At 40.7% G+C, this 19591-nt stretch overlaps 1 protein-coding gene across 1 annotated transcript in view; it reads left to right on the top strand.

Moving 5' to 3' along the window:
• The window catches only part of CRISPLD1 (cysteine rich secretory protein LCCL domain containing 1), a 694545-nt gene that overhangs the window by 615879 nt on the left and 59075 nt on the right, over positions 1–19591 (top strand). Inside the window, exon 14 of the mRNA XM_044065835.1 lies at positions 9274–9407. Coding sequence (XP_043921770.1) covers positions 9274–9407 — 134 coding nt within the window. The remainder of the gene's footprint in view (positions 1–9273; positions 9408–19591) is intronic.

Below are 19591 nucleotides of genomic sequence, written 5' to 3'. Positions count from 1 at the left end.
TGATGATCCTTTCCATAGCTTTGCAGACCAAGCTAGTCAGGCTTATGGGGCAATAGTTTCCAGGATCCGTTTAGGCACCACCTTTATGGAGAGGGACCATTGTTGCTGTACGCCACTCTTTGGGCACATATCCTGTAGTAAGGCTGAGATTGAACAGTAGTTTTATGTTTGGGTTTAGCTCTTCTCAGAGTTCATGTAGGACGCAGCCCGGGACACCGTCTGGTCCCATTGATGCTGTGTTTTTTGCTTTGGAGAGGGCGGCTCTTACCTGAGCATCTGAGATGTCAGGGGGGCAGCACTCTGCTGGGATAGATATTTGCCCTTTTGGTGGGGAGGGGGGGGGAGTTTGCGCTGAACCTGTCAGCTAGGATGTTGGCAATGTCTGTGGGTTCAGTGTATTTTTTTGTAATTTTGTACTAATTCTGAGCATATCTGGGAATTACCACCCAGGTTCCTAACATAACTAAAGAAAGCCTTGTGATTATCCTTAGTGTCCTGTGCAATTTTCTCTCAAAGCTGGCCTTAGACAATTTTATGAGTGCCCGTAGTTTTTTGCTAATACTGATCAGTGATGCCTTCCCTTTTTGGGATTTTGCTCTATCATTTAGTAGCTTCCTCCTTCTATTGTATAGTTTGTTTATGGCTGGGGTCCACCAGACAGGACGTCTGCCTTTGGAGGATTGGGTCTTGGTTTTATTTGGGATCGCATGATCCATGCATTCCTGAAGGTGTTCATAGAATGCGTTTATAAAGGATTCTACGGTCTGGGCTGTATTTTCCACAGGCCCGAGGGTTTGAAGGATTCCACCTCGGTTTTGAGGAGTGTGAAATTTGCTTTAGAAAAGTTTTTCACTGTGGTTTTCTGGGCAGGGGGTGGGGTCGGGATGTGAATATCCAGTGAGATTAGTTTATGGTCTGATCTTACCAGTGAGGGATACACTTCTGGTCTGGAGCATAGAGTCCCCATGTTGGTGATGATCAGGTCCAGTATGTTTTCCCCTCTTGTGGGAGTGGTAACAAGTTGTTCCATAGCATTTGAGTTTATAAATTCTAGGAACCTTTGGGCTAGGGTGTTGGAGCTAGAGTAATGCTCCCAGTCTATGTTTGGGTAGTTGAAGTCGCCCAATATAATGGTGTTTGGAGAGACCTTCATATTTTTCAGTGTTCTCAGGAAGGCTGAGTGGGGTTCCTGGATTTGGGAGGGTGGTCTGTAGCAGGCTATAAACTGGAAGGCAGTTTTACCCACTGTTAGTTGCACATGGATAGTCTCTGATGCTTCGTGCTTTGCCACCAACCTGGAGGTGTGGGTATCTTTGATGAATATCGATACTCCCCCTCCTTTTGTGGTTCGGTCCAAGTTTTGGGGCCGAAAAGCATGGTATGAGGTATAACCTGGTAGTGCTGGGGTGCTCTCGGGAGCCCTGAACCAGGTTTCTGTTACTGCGCAGATATCAATGTTCTCCATGCTAAGGAGAGTTTCGAGTGCGTGTATCTTGAGGTTTAGACTTCTGGCGTTGAGTAGCATTACTCTTAGTTTTTATCCCTTGTGATACCTATGAAGGTGGGTTTGTCTTTTGAGCCTTGCCTAAAAAAGGCACTATGGGGGTAGCAAGAGCCTTTGCCAATATCCGAAAGCCCAGGGGTGACAGGTGCAAGCCATCCCTAGCGAAGCATCGTGGCTTGTCGAGCATATCATCCCAAGCTGACAGGCATTGGATCCCCTTTGAATGACACCAGTACTTAAGCCAATTGTTGAAATTGATCATCTTGTCTTCATATTGTGGCATCATTCTTGGTGAGGGTAAGAGGCTACTCAAGGTCAGGGTCATACCGTCTGGTCATAAAGTCATCCCTGATGCTCTTCGTGCTTCACTGTTGCAGTCATCACATTTGGGTTATCCTGCCAGGGGTAGCCCTCAGTCGGCCCGAATACCAGAGGGCTTAGTATTTCTGCGTCGGTTGCTGTCACTCCAGGACTGACGTCAGGTCGTTAGAGGTATAAAAACAGGCAGCCGACACCATTACACCAGTCTTTCTTGCCAAGGAGCCAGAAGCAGTTTGCACGAGTGCCAGTCGGCTGCTACATGAGTTTTTGTTTCTGAATTGAAGTTGAAGTCTTCTAAAGCTAAGTACCCCAGTGGGGATCCTTTTTTCTTGCTCTAATCAAATTCAGAAAAAGTTAACAATTGTCTCACCTGTGGAAAGCAAATACCACACTGAGACTTTCATTCTTACTGCGTCACCTGTTTAGGCCCAGACCACAACATCCCCCACTGTCGCTTTTGTGCTTTGTTCAACACCAGAACTATACATGATTGGGCCCTTATTGTAGTTAGATATTTTTGCTATCAGTCCTTGAATTCTGAAATGGTTTTGGTAAGCCATCCGACTACCGATATTCCAAAAAAAACATAAGGATAGACAGAGACAGACAGCACAGGTCCAAAACTGCTGACGATGTGTCCGTTAAGCTAGTCATTAGCTCTCCGGTCCTCAGTGAGGCGCTTTCACAGCCCCTGATGCCCACTTCTGTAGATTCACAGGCCACTACTGAGACCCATTCAGAGTCCGGTATGCCACGGAAATCTTCTTCGACTAAGGATCCTGTGTTGGATATGTCCAGAGCCACTGAGCAGCACCTGCTTCAGAGGAAGTACTTTGCACTACCGATACTCGACACAGACCGACAACTTCTTTTGCATCTTCAGTTCTTTCGAAAACAACAGGGTTTTTAAGGCCCAGGGTACAAACCACACCCAAAAAAACGACGACCCAAGCTCAGGCACCTGCTTCCTTGCCTCAGTCTCAAATGTTTAAAATGGCAGAAGACCTTATAATGCTTATTAGGGGAAGCGGGGTTACCACTTCCAAGAGAAAAAGAGACTTGTCCTCAGTAGTTATATCTGAACAGGAGTCCGATGACTCTGATGCATCTGAATATGAAAATATGCAACCCCTCTCTGCTTATGAGAATTCTGATGCAGAGGAATCCATCCCTTCAGCCTCTCCACCTGAGGACTTTTCCTTTGGGGAAACCCTACATACTTTAAGGGAGCATTTCCAATGGGAATGTCAGGACTATCCTCAGTCAAAAAAGAGACTCAGGGAATTCTTAGATCTTCCACAGCACAGACCTCTGTCCATTTCTCCTGTCCTTTATGTTGTGGATGATGTTTTCATGGAATCCAATCTGACCCCTGACACCCTCCCTCTGGCTCCCAGGGAACCTGACAGGTATTATAGAGTCCCTGACTCTCACAAATTTCTTTTCAAAAATCCTACTGCTGACCCCGAGGTCATCTCTCAAGGACCTAATGGAATCAAAGCAACTTCAGCTAAGTATCCCACCCCCTCAGATAGGGATTCCCAAGCGTTAGACAGATGGGGAAAAAAGTATACACCTCTGCTACTCTTGCCATTAGAACATTAAATTGTCAGTTTCACATGTTGAAATATCAGTGACATACCATGGAACTCCTCAAACAAAAATATCTTCTTTTCCTGCTTGTGCAGAAAATAAAGAATTACAAGAGTTAATGCATTCTGCAAGTCAAGTAACTAAGCACACCTTGCAATGTAGTTTTGACACCCTAGAACCATCTTGCAGGGCAGCAGTCACTGGTTCTGTCCTTAGAAGGCATGCCTGGCTTAAGGAACAGTCCTTGCCAGACCACGTCAAATCCAAATTATTGGAAGCACCCTTGCACAAAGACAAATTATTTGGCACCAAGGCAGAAGAGGTCTTAAAAAAGATGGAAGAAAAGTTAAATTTATGCAGACAGTTAAAGACTTATTACAGGTCCAGCCACCGAGGTTCAGTAGGCATTGCCCCTCCAAGCACTGGTCCTTTCCTGTCTCCTCCAGGCCAGCTCATCCCAGACCCAGGGGAAGCAGACACCCCAGACAGCAGCCCCAGGGAATGCAGAGATCTAAGAATTCCTCCTCTTCAAAATCAGGGAGTGCAAAGCCACCCCCTTATGGCTTATGGTAAGAACTCACAATGACTTTTCACTTCCACCCCCTCCCTCTGCCCACCTGCTCGTGCCCTTAGGCACAAAACTCTCCTTCCACACAAGCAACTGGGCCACCATTACCAATGACTGCTGGGTGCGCAACATAGTGTCCAAGGGATACAAATTTTATTTCCACACTCTGCCAACCCCAAAAGGGTTCCCAGATCTTCCCCCAAAGCAGTGGGCAGAGGCCAAAAAGCAAGTCCTTTCCCTGCACTCCATGAGGGCAATGGAGCATGTTCCTGCATAACAGTTAGGTCAAGGTTTCTACTCCTAACTCTTCCTGGTACCCAGAAGAGAGGGCATATGGCGCCCCATCCTTGATCTATCCATTCTAAACGCCTTTCTGGTGATACCACAATTCAAAATGCTCACCTTCCAGGAGCTTCTACCTATGCTTTCCAAGGATGCTTGGTTAGCCACCCTAGACCTAAAAGAGGCCTACCTACACATCCCAATCAGGGAGTCATGCAGAAAATACCTATGCTTCAGGGCAGAATCAATGCACTTTCATTACGCTGTGCTCCCCTTTGGCTTATCCAATGCTCCCAGAGTTTTCACATAATGTCTGGCTCCCGCCATTGCTTTTTGCAGGCAAAGAAATATTAAAATGTACCCATACTTAGATGACTGCCTGATTCAGGCAGACAGTCAGGAAAAGCTGCTACAGCACCTGACCTTTGCAAAGGACCTACTGACCTCCCTGGGGTATACAATCAATGAAAAGAAATCCAAACTAGTCCCCACACAAAAAATTTTATTCCTGTGAGCAAGCCTGGACACAGCATCCCAGATGGCATTCCATACTCCAGAAAAACAAGCCTACCTGACAGCCTACTTCTCTCAACTAGCCACCAGGACCCAGTTATCCACAAGGAAAATCCTGCAAGCTCTGTGGTTCATGGCCTCTTGCATTCTACTCATTCCATATGCCAGACTGCATATGAGGAAACTACAGTGGTACCTAAAAAGCCTTTGGTGTCAGCACTCTCAAGACATGGAAACTCTTAATACCAATGATACCTTGTCTAGGGAAATATTTTCTTTGGTGGGCAGCAGCATGCTACCACAACAAGGGACTTCCCTTTTCACAACCCCATGTCGCCCAGACCCTCACCACAGATGCATCAGACTATGCATGGGGGCCTCACCTGGACGGCAGGTGCATTCAGGGCCAATGGAGCCCAAATCAAATACATCTGCACATCAACCAAAAAGAGATGTTAGCTGTTAAGCAAGCCCTGACAACTTTCAGATCCCTACTCTCCCTGAGGCCTCTACTGATCAAAACAGACAACACCACAGTGATGTGGTATATCAACAAGCAGGGAGGGACTCACTCTTATCTTCTATGCAGGCTCGCCATGACCCTTTGGCACACGGCCTCAGTCATGCAACTACAACTATTAGCACAATTCCTGCCAGGCTCTCTAAACTCTGTGGCAGACAACTTAAGCAGAAACCTGCTAGATCCACATGAGTGGCAGCTAGACCACAGAACCTTCACCCTTGTAACCCAGAAATGGGGCACCTCAAAGGGCAACCTCTTTGCCTCCCACTCCATTCATCAGCTCAACAAAATCTCCACCCAGGAACCTCACAGCAAGGCCTGGAAAGTGGATGCTCTATCCTTCCAGTGGGAAAACCTCTCGGTCTATGCATTTCCCCCTCTACCACTCATTCCAAGGGTACTGCTCAAAATAAGGGAGAAAAAACTGAGGACAATCCTGATTGCCCCAGACTGGCCATGACAGCACTGGTACCCACTGCTGTGCACCCTGTCACCCCTGCCACCATAGCACCTACCTCAGATTCCAACACTCCTGAAACAGAGGAATGGAGAATTCATGCATCCCCAATTGCAGACCCTCAACCTGGCAGCCTGACTTATTCCTTGACCTCTCCTCAAGCTGCCAGTCTAAGCAAACAAGTTATAGATGTTATACAAGAGGCCAGATGCCCCAGCACTAGAAAATCTTATGCTGACAAGTGGAAAAGGTTTTACACCTGGATCCAGGCTAGGGGAGCTGGAATGGAACAGCCCTCCCTACCTCTCATCCTGGATTACCTGACAGACCTACTGCACAGGGGTCTATCCTCTTTTATTAAAATTCTTGCCTCAGCCATCTCTGCTCATTTTAGCACAGAGCCACCTCCCTTCTCACAGACTCTCATCAAACAGTTCCTAAGAGGGGCTAAAACTTGAGACCACCCAGAAGAGCTCCTACCCCAGCTTGGGACCTTAACTTTGTGTTGGAAAACTCACCCTGCCTCCCTTTGAACCAGCAGCTTCAGCAGAGTTAGTTTCTCTCATGGAAGACAGCCTTGCTTCTGCCCATCACTTCAGCAAGAAGAGTGTCCGAGCTGCAAGTACTAATGGCTGTAGAGCCCTTCATCATTTTACATGCTGACAGGGTCTCCCTCAGGACTAACCCATCCTTCATGCCTAAAGTGGTGTCCAGTGTAGCTCTAAACCAATTCATTCATTTACCCACCTTTTTCCCTAAACCACAAAACAAGGGGGAAAGGATTTTGAACTCTCTAGATGTCCACAGACAGCTTAGATTTTACCAGGACAGGACCAAATCTTTTAGAAAAAACTGATCAATTACTAGTCAGCTTTGCTGCAGAGGCAAAGGGCAAGCCATGTCCAAGCAAACAATCTCCAAATGGATAGCACACTGCATCCATTTCTGCTACAAACAGCATGGAAAACCACCCCACAAAGGGGGTCAGGACACATTCCACCAGAGCAACATCCACTCCTGCAGCTTTCCTCAGAGCGGTCCCCACCAGGGACATCCTGGAGGCTGCAACATGAATATCTGTTCATATCTTCACCAAGCATTGCCACCTTCCTATCTTCTCCAAATCCAGGGCAGGCTTTGCCACTGCAGTCTTGCAGGGCATCCTAGCCAGACCCCAGTCTTCTTGACTGCCTCCACCCTTTTCTACAGCTTTGGGAATCAACCCAAATGTGATGACTGCAACAGTAAAACACGAAGAACATAGTACAGTTGTGTGCACTTACCATAAATGTAGATGTTCAAGTGTACTGTTGCAGTCCTGGTTTTCCTCCCTCCACCCCCCTTGTTTCTATCACTCTCTCTCTTCTTACAAGGAATTTTTGTATTTACTTTCTACTGGTGGTGTTCTTCCACCATAACTTAGCTCCCTATTGGTGGCTCCTGATATTTAGGGCAAGAAAAACTGATGTAATGGCGTCGGCTACCTATTTATATACCATTGATGACCTGATGTCAGTCCTGGAGTGACAGCAACTGACACAGAAATACTAAGCCTCTGGTATTCGGGCTGACTGAGGGCTACCCCTGGAAGGATAATCCAAATGTGATGACTGCAACAGTAAATACACTCGAACACCTACATTTATGGTAAGTGTACACAACTGTACTTTTCATGGTACATATCTTATTAAATAAATAAACTAATCCTATAAAGAGACCCCCTACTAGTAACTATATAGGGTTTTCTATATAAAGACTGTCTGTTGTGAAAATAAGAAAGTGCTCCTCTTTCTGGCACACTGCTATAATTTTTAGGTATAAAACCACTAAAATGTGAACTTTTATAACCCTAACAGCATTCCTAGGTCTACTTGATATTTTTAAGTCTTAATATTAAATGGCAGACTAGAAGGATGCCACAAAAGCCCCTTTCTTTGGGCACAGCTGAATGTATTATAAAAAAATAAGTAACAGCAGTGATCCATTGCACAGATGTACAGGTTTTGTGTGTGTGTGTGTGTGTGTGTGTGTGTGTGTGTGTGTGTGTGTGTGTCTGTGTGTGTGTGTGTGTGTGTGTGTATGTGTGTGTTTGTGGGAAACAAAAATACACATGCACGTACATATCTAGCTATAGATATATACCTATAGATAACACATGCATGTATTCATGCGTAATCACATACGTGCACACATACACGCATGGAAGTGCACGCACGCACATACACACACACACACACACACACACACACACACACACACACAGCTGATTATAATCAGAAAGAACTAACATTAAAATGTTTGAGCACAATGACTACCCCCCAAAAAAAATTGCTTACACAGTGATCTAAAATTGAAACTTTCAGTCCTTCCAAATATAATAAAAAGAAATGCATCCCCAGCTAAACAAAACTAGCACTCCATAAACCACAGAAAAATAAAAAATCGTCAGCAGTCCACAGCGAAAACTTACCAATCCCTACATGGATCTTCATCACACGCACATCCCTCATGGGGGGTCTCTGCCCCCACACCACCTTACTTAAAATTTACCATCTCCATCCGTGATCACATCACCTGTGTGAATGTGCAATTAGCCTTATATACTGCAACCCATTCAAAACAACATTCAAATGTTCAACAAAAACAGCAACTTCACTTCATTGTTAATCCTTTGAATATTCTTTCAAACACAGTATACCCACGTCTCCATAAATATATATATATATATATATATATATATATATATATATATATATATATATATGCACATACATACATATATACATACACACTTTAGTTGTAGCTGGATAATTATTAATATGTGAATGTATAATGTATATGCGTGTGTGTGTGTGTGTCTATACAGTGCCGTCAGTCCTCTGATATTTTTTTTTAATTATAATATGTCATAATCATGTCCAGAAATGCAGCCAAACCACACTTAAAAGTTAAATAACTCTGTCTGTGGTAGCATTTAAGAAGGCACCGTTACTTCATTTTAGCTGGGTTTAGCTCCTATTTATAGTATGGCATACACTAAGTTGCATTGCCATCTTACAGATTTGTCTTCTTTTCTTTGCACAACAGCTTTACCATGATCATCTGAATGTGTTTTTTTTTTTTGTTCATGTTGCAGTTCTTTGAAGACTTTTATTGTGGAAGAAGATCCCTGTGTAGAGTAAGGGAGAATAGTTCTGGAAAAGGAATTAGATTTTGGCTTTAGTAAAGGAACAGAAAAAGAAGATATACAGAATTTGTTGCATTAGTGGAAACATTTTTTTTCAGCACAGTTGTTAAAAGCTTACTAATACTAAATGTGCATGTTATAAAATAAAGATGAAACAGAGAACTACTTTAAACACAGTATTAATGAAATATAAATTTACTCTAATATTTTAAACAGTTAATTGAGGCGAAAGAGTTATATGGAGAACAAAATGTTCTTTGGCAGTCTGAAAGATGTTTTCATCGGCTTTTAATACTAATACATCTGTTATGTTTGATTTTTCTAGATATCTAGCATATGCCGAGCAGCAGTGCATGCTGGGGTAATTCGTAATCATCAGGGAGGTTATATTGATGTTATGCCTGTGGACAAACGAAAACATTATATCGGTTCTTTTCAGAATGGAATATCGTCAGAAAGGTAGGACTAAGTATATATATTCACTGTTTTACAACTCAAGGAATAATGCCTACCCTAACATTCAGAATGACTCTTTTGAATTGCAGATTTTCCCATAAATCCCAATAAATAATCTACATCTGGTGGAAAATGTTTAACAAAAATCATACCTACCTTTCATAACATTATTTTCGTGAGTTCTACCCCCCCCCCGCCCCATAGCAGCACAGCTTTTCCCCTTGTAATGTGCCTGTAGGCAACATTTTTCCAGTATTATACAATCAATTTTTTTTTTCAATAATTTAACACCGCTTTCCTGCTATGACTACCAAGCTATTAAACCCCCTGTTAAAACATTTACTCCCTTAGATCCCCAGGATCCCAGGATCCCACATCTCAAAGAGAAGAAGGAAGCAGAAGGTTATGGCCTTCATCCAGCAGGGTCTGAATATTTTTATATGGGTCAAATAATGCTCCTGTTGGCTGGAAACACTGAGCAATTCTGTTATGCTGACCCAATCCATGCGCATAGTTATGCATGCCATGGATTTTGAGCTAGAGTGTAGTCCTTAGCAGGCTAAAACTGAGTCCTAAGCATAAACACTCTCCTTACTCTTCTAAATTAAGAAACAACTCTGACCCAGTAGAGCTCTGTAGAACCACCGACTGTGGTCCACAAAACAGACAGCAAAGCAAAGCAATTAGTGTTCTTTATTCTAACGCTTCGATGTTTCCACCTTCAAGGAATATCAAACAATAAAAAACAATAAAAAATGCATACATTTATATATCACACTCAATTAATAGCAAACACCCACTAATTATACAATGGGCTTTCCCTTAAAGCAAACACTTCCAATTTAACTCATTATTTAGACCATTAGGCATAAATTTTTTGTATTTCAAAATATAAATACTTTCTTTATATAACAGCTTTTGTTTCAATACATGTTCATCATTGCCTGCACTTTCCCCAGTTTCTAAAATTGTGCCTTGTAATAAAGTAGTGTCACTGTTATGTAACATCCTAAAATGTGAGGCAATTATTTTATCTTCCCTCATATTTTTAATACCAGCAACAGCGTTGACAGGGGCAGAAATGAAACAGGAACTTTGGGACATATGCTGGTAACCCGGAGAGAGGTTACAAGGCGGATTTTCACCAGGGACAAAAAAATGGACAGTATTATAACAAAAGGTTCAGGCAGTAAGTATGTACTGAACCGGGTATAGTGTTAAATTTGTCTCAATGTAATTTAACACAGGGACATGTGCCTGTTGAATTTAGGGCTTAAGTTTGTACTGACTGTGTTACCTAGAGGACACATAGTGAAGCAAGAAATGTTTATATTTTTAAGGAAAGTGCATTTGAAATACCATTTTTTTAAGGATTTTAGAAAGGAGAATGCAGAATTTAATTATTCTTCGTTCAATGAATCTGATGACAGTTTTTTCTCCTGTTATGAAGAAGCTGGGGAAGTGTATGTACATGATAATGATGAAGGTATGTCTCCTAATGCTTATTGTGAGATCGATGTATCAAACATACCAACATTTAGTACGTTTATGCCTCCTTTTGTTAATCAACGCATTGCACAGTTTGGCTCTATGATCGGGTTTGGAGGTGAATATATTTGTAATAATGCATTAGTGAATAGACATGCGGTTTCTTGCAGTTTAACTTTGAAAGAATGGCAAGCTTTGAAGGTATTGGGAAACAGAAAAGACATAGTAATAAAATCTTCGGATAAAGGGAATAAAATAGTTATCATGTAAAACAACAAATAACTGTTGATATTTTGCACTGGTTGTGCAAAAGTGAATGCTTTTAGATAGTTTGGCTAGCCTTTAAAGTGACTGCTCTTGTATTTGCTGCTAACTTAAACGTGTATGTGTTTAGTTATCAGGTTTTGCCTTACAGTGGGACTGCTCCTATGCTAGTCTTTACATTTACTGCTTTCATACATCCTATTTCTGTAAACGCGAAAGCGTTCCGTGTTATGACTTGCTATGTGTTCTATTTTACTATTTACACCATCTACACCTCCTAAAGGGACTGGAAAGTGTTTCTGTTGAATTGTTCATGTAAACGCGAATGCGTTTCACTGCTTTACCCTGGTTAGTGTGGAGATTGCTGTAACATTAGGCTCTATATTATTAGCTATACACTTATGTAATTGAAATGTACTGTTCACCATTAGTATGTACATCCTTATGAGTTAAATCTACTATATCTAATGTTGCTTTGCTTACTAGTTGCATAACCTGTATTTTACTGCATTTTGACTCTGAATTGCATCCCTGTATGTCAATATTGTACTCTAACACTATCTTTTTGTCCTCTTTCCTCCTCTAACAGCTATCCCCTCAACGACCCTGTGTTTTTGCCTGGGTTGTATCCCTTTATTTTCACTACTAGGGTGTTCTCCACAGACTACCCTTGGACTCGATCAGGACATTGTCTTCTCCTACCACCCTCTACCACCAGAAAAAAAGAGAGTATGTCTACCTAGTCATGCTATATTACGTTTTAACTAAATGTTCCTGCTAGGCTTTCAGATTGCCACTAGCTAAGCAGCCAGCAGCTACCCCTTCCTCATTCCTTCATTTCCCCTCACAGTCTCCTTGGATGGCTACATAGGTTATCCTCTCTCCCCCTTTTTAGTACAGCTCCAAGCCTGGTAGCTCCCTTGTTTGCTTACTCCACTACCACTGTTGCCCACTAGATGTTATCCTTTCCTCATCCCTATTTGGGATATTAGTACTGACTTCTACCTTACACTTTTATTCTCTCCTTCTTACCCTAATCCTTTTCCTCTTTTTACCTCTCTGTCTTATCCTCTCCTCCTAGGCTACTTTCTCTTGCCTTGATTCCCCCTTCCTTCCCTGATACTTTTTCCATTCTCCTCTGGTCTACTTTGTGTGCCCCGCTCCGCTCCCCTCCCTACCCCCATATCCCACCCACCCCCAGGGTCCTACATTTTTCTTTCCACTAGACACACCTCTCACTACTTCTACCCTATCCTATTCACAGCCTCACACATTGTGTAACATCCTTCATTTAGCCACACTTACTTACCCACTATAACCAGCCCCACCACTATCTCACTAATACTCCTACACCATTACAGCCCCTTCCACTTTACCCCCTACTCCCACAACACACCCCTCTACAACATATCAGGAAACCCTACTTCACTTACAACTATTTTATCATGTCTATAACTATCCTCCAGTCACAACTTAAATTACCTATCACCTTCTTACTATTATTCCTTCTCATCACTACCTACTTCTTAACCTCCTATGAACACTCCATAACTGTTTCTCTCTCACTTCCCTCAAAACATACTAGTACACCTGCAACATCCCTACCTTCATCCTACTTACCTACCTCCTCACAATCCATATATTTACTTGCCAAATACCATAGACTATTACACTGCAAACTACTAAAAACTAAATCAAAGAAATTATTTGACACTTTTCTAAAACACAAACCCAAAAACTATGGTCTACTACTCCATATACTTCAAGATGGTGACATACACCCCAATCCAGGCCCTCAACCTACAACTACTGAAACACACAGAAACCATATAAAAGCCCTCCTTCCTCCATCAACTACACCCACAAACATATTATCATTGGCCCATCTAAATATACGCAGTATCTGTAATAAAGTTAGTCAAATACATGCCCTACTAGAAGTACACAACTTTGACATTCTATGCTTATCAGAAACTTGGCTAAAACCGTCTTTTAAAGACATTGAAATTACCCCACCTGGATATAACATTGTTAGACTTGATCGTACCTCCAAGAAAGGAGGTGGAGTAGCTATCCTATATAAATCTAACCTGAAGCTTACTCTTCTTGACCTTGCTCTTACCCAAAACAATAATGCAGAAATAATCTGCTCTAGAGTTCAAATTAACACTACTAAAGCAATAAACATAATTTGTGCATACCTGCCCCCAGGAAATAACATCCCCACATTAGAACAACTTCTTGAACAACTCTCCAATAACCTCCCTCAAGAAACAATACTCCTTGGAGACTTCAATATTGATTGGAAATCTTGTAACAATGCTAACCCTACTTCCCATTTAAACCTTTTTGGTTTCAAACAACTAATTGATAGTCCCACTAGAATAAATAAAACAAGCAAAAAAGAAACCACCTTAGACTGGGTTCTTACAAACTCCCCCTCACAAAACTACAAAACTGGCATCCTTCCTGATGACCTTAGTGATCACTCCCTCACATATGTCATTAGAGCTAAAACCCATCAAAACTTACCTACCTCACATAGAACACTATATTCAAAGAAGCAATTTAATCCCGAAAGATTTCAAACAGAACTCTCACAATACAACTGGACCCCTCTAAAACACCTCTCTCTCAACAATGCCGTTGAACATTTCAACTCAGCATTCCTTACAATCTTAAACCACCATGCCCCAAGTCGTACCATTAGAATAAAGACCAAAACAGCACCTTGGCTTACCTCTAATACTAAACAAAAGATCAGGCTCAAAAATAAATTTTGGAAAAAATGGCACGCCTCTAGAAACCCAACAGATTATCAAACCTTTAGAGAGCTGAGAAACAAAACCAAAAATGCTATTATTTCAGACAAAAAGAACTACTATGTTGAACTTCAGCAATCCACAAAAAAAGAACCAAAAAAGTTCTGGTCTACTATCAATTATCTACTTACCCCAGGCAAAGTAGTAACACCCAACCCTCAGAATCTAGACCCTGATAATCCCTCTTTAATAGCCAATAACTTCAATAGCTTCTTTACTACTTCCATACAAACACTAGCAAGCCATTTATCCCCTGATGCTTCCCAACTGATCTTAAGTAACACCAACAAAGTCCTTCCTTCCTTTCAGCTTCAACCCATACCCACCTCTTATATACAATCTCTCTTACAAAAACTTAAACCCACTACCCCTTCAGCAGATAAGCTTCCTGCTGAATTCCTTCAAGTTGCAGCAAAAGCTATAGCCTACCCTATTTCTATCCTAATAAACAGATCCATAAAAGAAAGTGATTTTCCAGCAATCTGGAAGATATCACACATCATACCCTTACATAAAGGAGGCAAATCCACTGACCTTTCTAACTTTCGCCCAATAGCACTATTATCTCCACTAGCTAAAATCATGGAAAAATGTATACACAAACAACTACTTAACCATCTCCTTCAAAATAACCTACTAGCAAACACTCAACATGGATTTAGACCCTCACATAGTACTACCACTGCACTACTTTCTTTTACTAATACCATAAACTGTAACCGTAATAATAACAAACTAACTGCTTCTCTTTTCCTTGACCTGTCAAAAGCCTTCGACATGGTCAACCATAAACTTCTTCTACACATACTAAAATCACTTGCCTTGGATTTTTCCTCCTTAACCTGGTTCTCATCCTACCTTGAAAACCGACAACAAGCAGTACTCTGGAAAAATTCTCTATCTGCTCTACTACCTATCTCCTTAGGAGTACCTCAAGGATCAATATTAGGTCCACTCTTATTCTCTATCTTTATTAATGATCTTCAATCATCTATCCAAAACACTACCTGCATACAATATGCAGATGATTCTACCATCATTTGCACAGCTTCCACCCAATCTGATCTCCAGTCACTCACACAATCTACCTTTTCAACCGTCGAACAGTGGTTCTCAAAAAGATGTCTCCTCCTCAACTCCAAGAAAACAAAACTATTACTATTCTCACCTACCCACAAATCTTCTCAACTAAATTTTACTATTACTGCAGGTGACAATTCTCTTATCTCCCCAGACTCTACTACCAAACTGCTTGGTGTTACTATTGATAATAATCTTAACTATGATTGTCACATCAATAACACTATAAAAGCAGTAAATAAAAAGATAGGTTCACTGTACAGAATCAAACCCTTCCTTACACCAGAAGCACGGACCACCTTAGCTCAATCACATCTTATCTCCACCCTACTGTATGCTTCCTCTATTTACACCAATCTCTCTAAAAGTAACCTGAAAAAACTAACTACATCCTATCATAATATAGCCCGTTTTGCCACAGCATCCCAGTACAGAACTCACCACTGTCAGAACTTAAAACACTTACACTGGTTAGAACTACCTAACAAGCTTATCTATCAACAACTTTTAATTACACATAACATTCTATATCAACCAACAAAAACACCCGCTCTCAGTAACCTCCTTACCCCCTACAATAACTTGAAACAGCTGCGATCTGCCGAAAAGCTACAAGTGAACACAACTAGAATTACAAATTCAGCAGGTAACTGTCTATTTTCAAACTCCGTAGGGAAAATATGGAATAACCTCCCCTCACACATTACCTCACTAGACTCCTTTCACCTTTTTAAAAAACAACTTCTATTACATCTGAACAACTTCTGGCTCTGCTCCTGTACCAATCCAGACTAAATGACTTTTCCTTTCTTTAGTCATATTTCCCTATTTAAATATCCCAATCTTTCTCTGCTATCACAAATTACTTAATTACTGTACTGTTCCAAAAAAAAAAAAAAAAAAAAAAGGGACCAACAATTTCTTCAACAATTATGTTTATACAGCCTTTCTTAATATATAGTTAGGACTATTTGTTTTTCATCTGTTTTTTTTTTTAGCTGTATTCTTTACTAGACTAAAATGTATGCATTGTTGCTTAAATGTTTAACCTTGTTTTCAATTGTGGAGCTTTTCTCCCCGGGCCTCCACTGAAAATGGAAATTATCCAGCTGGACTAGCCCGGTCAACAAATGTAAAATAAATGTAAAATAAAATAAATAAATAAATAAAAGAGATGGAACAGACAGACCATATGTTTTTACAAAGGGGCTATGATCCAGTTATTTTGAAACAAGCCCAAACTAGAATATGGGATGAGATGGATAAAGGTAGAAATGTGAACAGATATAAGGAAAGGAATACACATCAGATGAAAGGGTATAGTACACGAGATAGGAAAGAAGAAAATGCAATTTATTATGTGTCTGTATACAACATTAAAAGTGAGGAGGTGAAAGTGTTAATAGAGTATTATTGGAAATATCTGTTGGAAGATAGGCTTTTGGCTAATATTCTAACTAGAAAACCTCTTTTCTCCTACAAGAGGGGAAGAAATTTGAAAGATATGGTAGTACACAGCAAGTTTTATATGCCAAAAATGGATATACCAAGAATACTTTCAAACAGAGGAACATTATGTTGTAACAGGTACAGTGTATGTGCAAATAGTGTGACTACATTCAGTAGCATGAATGGGGTTAAGTTTGAACCTAGGGATACCTATTCGTGTAGAAGTAAAGGCGTGATATATGCATTATGATGCCCATGTTCACTTTACTATATAGGGGAAACAAAACGGGAATTTTGCATCAGATTCATGGTACATATGAGGGATATTAAAAATATGAGGGAAGATAAAATAATTGCCTCATATTTTAGGATGTTACATAATTGTGACACTACTTTATTACAAGGCACAATTTTAGAAACTGTGGAAAGTTTAGGTAATGATGAACATGTATTGAAACAAAAGTTGTTATATAAAGAAAGTATTTATATTTTGAAATACAAAACTTTGATGCCTAATGGTCTAAATAATGAGTTAAATTGGAAGTGTTTGCTTTAAGGGAAGGCCCATTGTATAATTAGTGGGTGTTTGCTATTAATTGAGTGTGATATATAAATGTATGTATTTTTTATTGTTTGATATTCCTTGAAGGTGGAAACAATGAAGCGCTAGAATAAAGAACACTAATTGCGTTGCTTTGCTGTCTGTTTTGTGGACCACAGTCGGTGGTTCTACTGGGCTCTACTGGGTCAGAGTTGTTTCTTAAAACCGAGTCCTAACTTGGTCTTCCACAAGATGAAACTGTTATAGATAGTGTCTGTCAAGACCCACACAGGTGATGACATTCTGATAATGGCTACTCAACTCTAGCCCTCCATGGATGTATGAAACCTAGGCAGTCTGAGGCATAGTCAGAGACAAAATCCTTATGCCCCAAAACCAGCCTTTGGCTTTAAAGTATCACAAAATATTGCATGTTCCTGCTTGATAAGCAGAGTGCAAGCTATCAGATATGTGAGAATAACTATCAATTGTTTATGTTAGGTTTCTCACTAATTTATTTTGCTTCAACAGAACATGTGTGTAATCTTTCATTATATGGACTTAGTGTTGCTGCTGATACTTATTATATATTCATTAATTGTTATTGCATTTGAAACTGACCTACTTTGTACTGTTTAATAAACGTTTTGTTTGTAATGGCAGTTACCTTGAATATAGCTACCTAGCTACAAGACATAGATGGTGGTATCAACTCTGAACAAGCACCACTAAAACTGGAATCCCACAAGGCTGATTTCTAGAGGAGCATGCTGTTTTTTCATGTCAGTAACTGAAGTAGTGGTGACTGTCTTCAAGCATGAAACAATACCATGTGCTGTATCTACATCTAAGGGAAGGTCCAGTGACACCAAAGTATAACTTGGATAAGGCATAAACAACTTGTAATGCCATTCAGAGGGCTATCATAACATTTTTGTAAAAACTGCAGGGCGATAAACTGTTTCGAATGACCCTGTTATTCTCACCATCTTGGTTAGAAACTAACAACACTGTTCCTTTCCAAAGACCACTAACTCATGTCTTATGGAACAGTTTTCTTCTGAATATCAATAACTAGCATCCCTTATTTCAAATTGTCATTGAAAGTTCACAACTTTGATGAAATTCAATGCCGCTACTCCATTGAACCATCTTCAATTGCTATACTAAAACACTGCACTGGAACTCATCTCTGACAACATCATTTTACTTCACTGTGATACTTTGTTAGATGTATGCATCTGTAAATCTAGTATGCATGTATTTATTTATTTTACACTCCAAAGACTGATTGAAAGAAAGGAAATGTGGAAGATCAAGGGGAGTAGTACAGCTAATCAAAACACAATTACTTTTTTACTGAAAGTAATCCACTGAATCACCTACAAGTATAAACACAAAAAACTCAGACGTTATTTCTTAAAAGAATAAATGAAACTGAATCCTAACCCACATAACTTGTAAGAGAAACTACCAGTCATATTTTGTTTTGAAATTAAGAGAATGACTTTAAACACAATTTGTAAACATTAGCAAAATATGCAATGTCTTTGTGCCAAAAATGAGAATATGCAACTTGATAGAGATTCATAGAATCAAATTATGGTAATAGGCAACAAGTCAAATGGTGCAAAATAAAATGGGCCTATGCAAATTAAAGTATAATTGGACAGCACAGTGGCACAGCGGATAGTGTTGTCACCTCACAGCAAGAGGTTCCCCAATTTGATTCTCAGCTGGGGTGCCTTGTGTCTGGATTCTCCATGCTGTCCTTGTGTTTGCGTGGGTTTCCTCCGTGTGATCTGGTTTCCTCCCACATTCCAAAGACATGCAGTAGCTGGACTGGACACTCTAAGTTGACCATATAGGTGTGTGTGTGTGTGTGTGTGTGTGTGTGTGTGTGTGTGTGTGTGTGTGAGAGTGTGTGAGTGAGTGGCATGTGGCATGGAAGAACTACTGCGGCAGGGCTAGCCACCCAGTGGTGTAAACCTTGGCTCTAGATGATTGTCACTGTTGAAGTGACACCCCAACCCCATGTACAAAAATAGGAAAAAGAGGTTGTAGATGGATGGATGAAAATTAACGTGTAATGACATGCAAATGAAGAAGCATATATGAGTGCATAGTGACATGTCAATAAGGAGAGGTGAAAGCAAGTCATGATTCATAGTTGTCAAGTTTGAAATGATGCAGGAGCTTGTGCCGGAGTATAAAGACAAAGACCATGTTAAACATTGTGGCTGTCCAAATGAAGTGTTGGCAGCAGCAATGTCATACATTGTTCAGCATTTGTGTATCATAAGTGATGATCTCTGAGGTGTTTGACAGAAATGCATATGTAGCCAAAAACAGTACATACAGAGGATTACCTTGCATCATTTAACAGTGGCACAGGTCAAGGAATAGTTACAGGTAGACAGTCATCACCGTGCAGGCGTTGATAGTCAAATACAGTCCATGGACTAGAAAGGAAGGTGTGGAATTTCTATACTTATGGATACCAAGGTATGTGTAGCATTTGCAATGACCTTTCACAGACCAGC

This window comes from Protopterus annectens, chromosome 3.part0 (assembly GCF_019279795.1).
Source record: "Protopterus annectens isolate FY-2018-M chromosome 3.part0, PAN1.0, whole genome shotgun sequence".
Taxonomy (NCBI): Eukaryota; Metazoa; Chordata; order Ceratodontiformes; family Protopteridae; genus Protopterus; species Protopterus annectens.
Note: the sequence above shows the minus strand (reverse complement) of the source record. Positions and strands in the feature narration are given on the sequence as shown.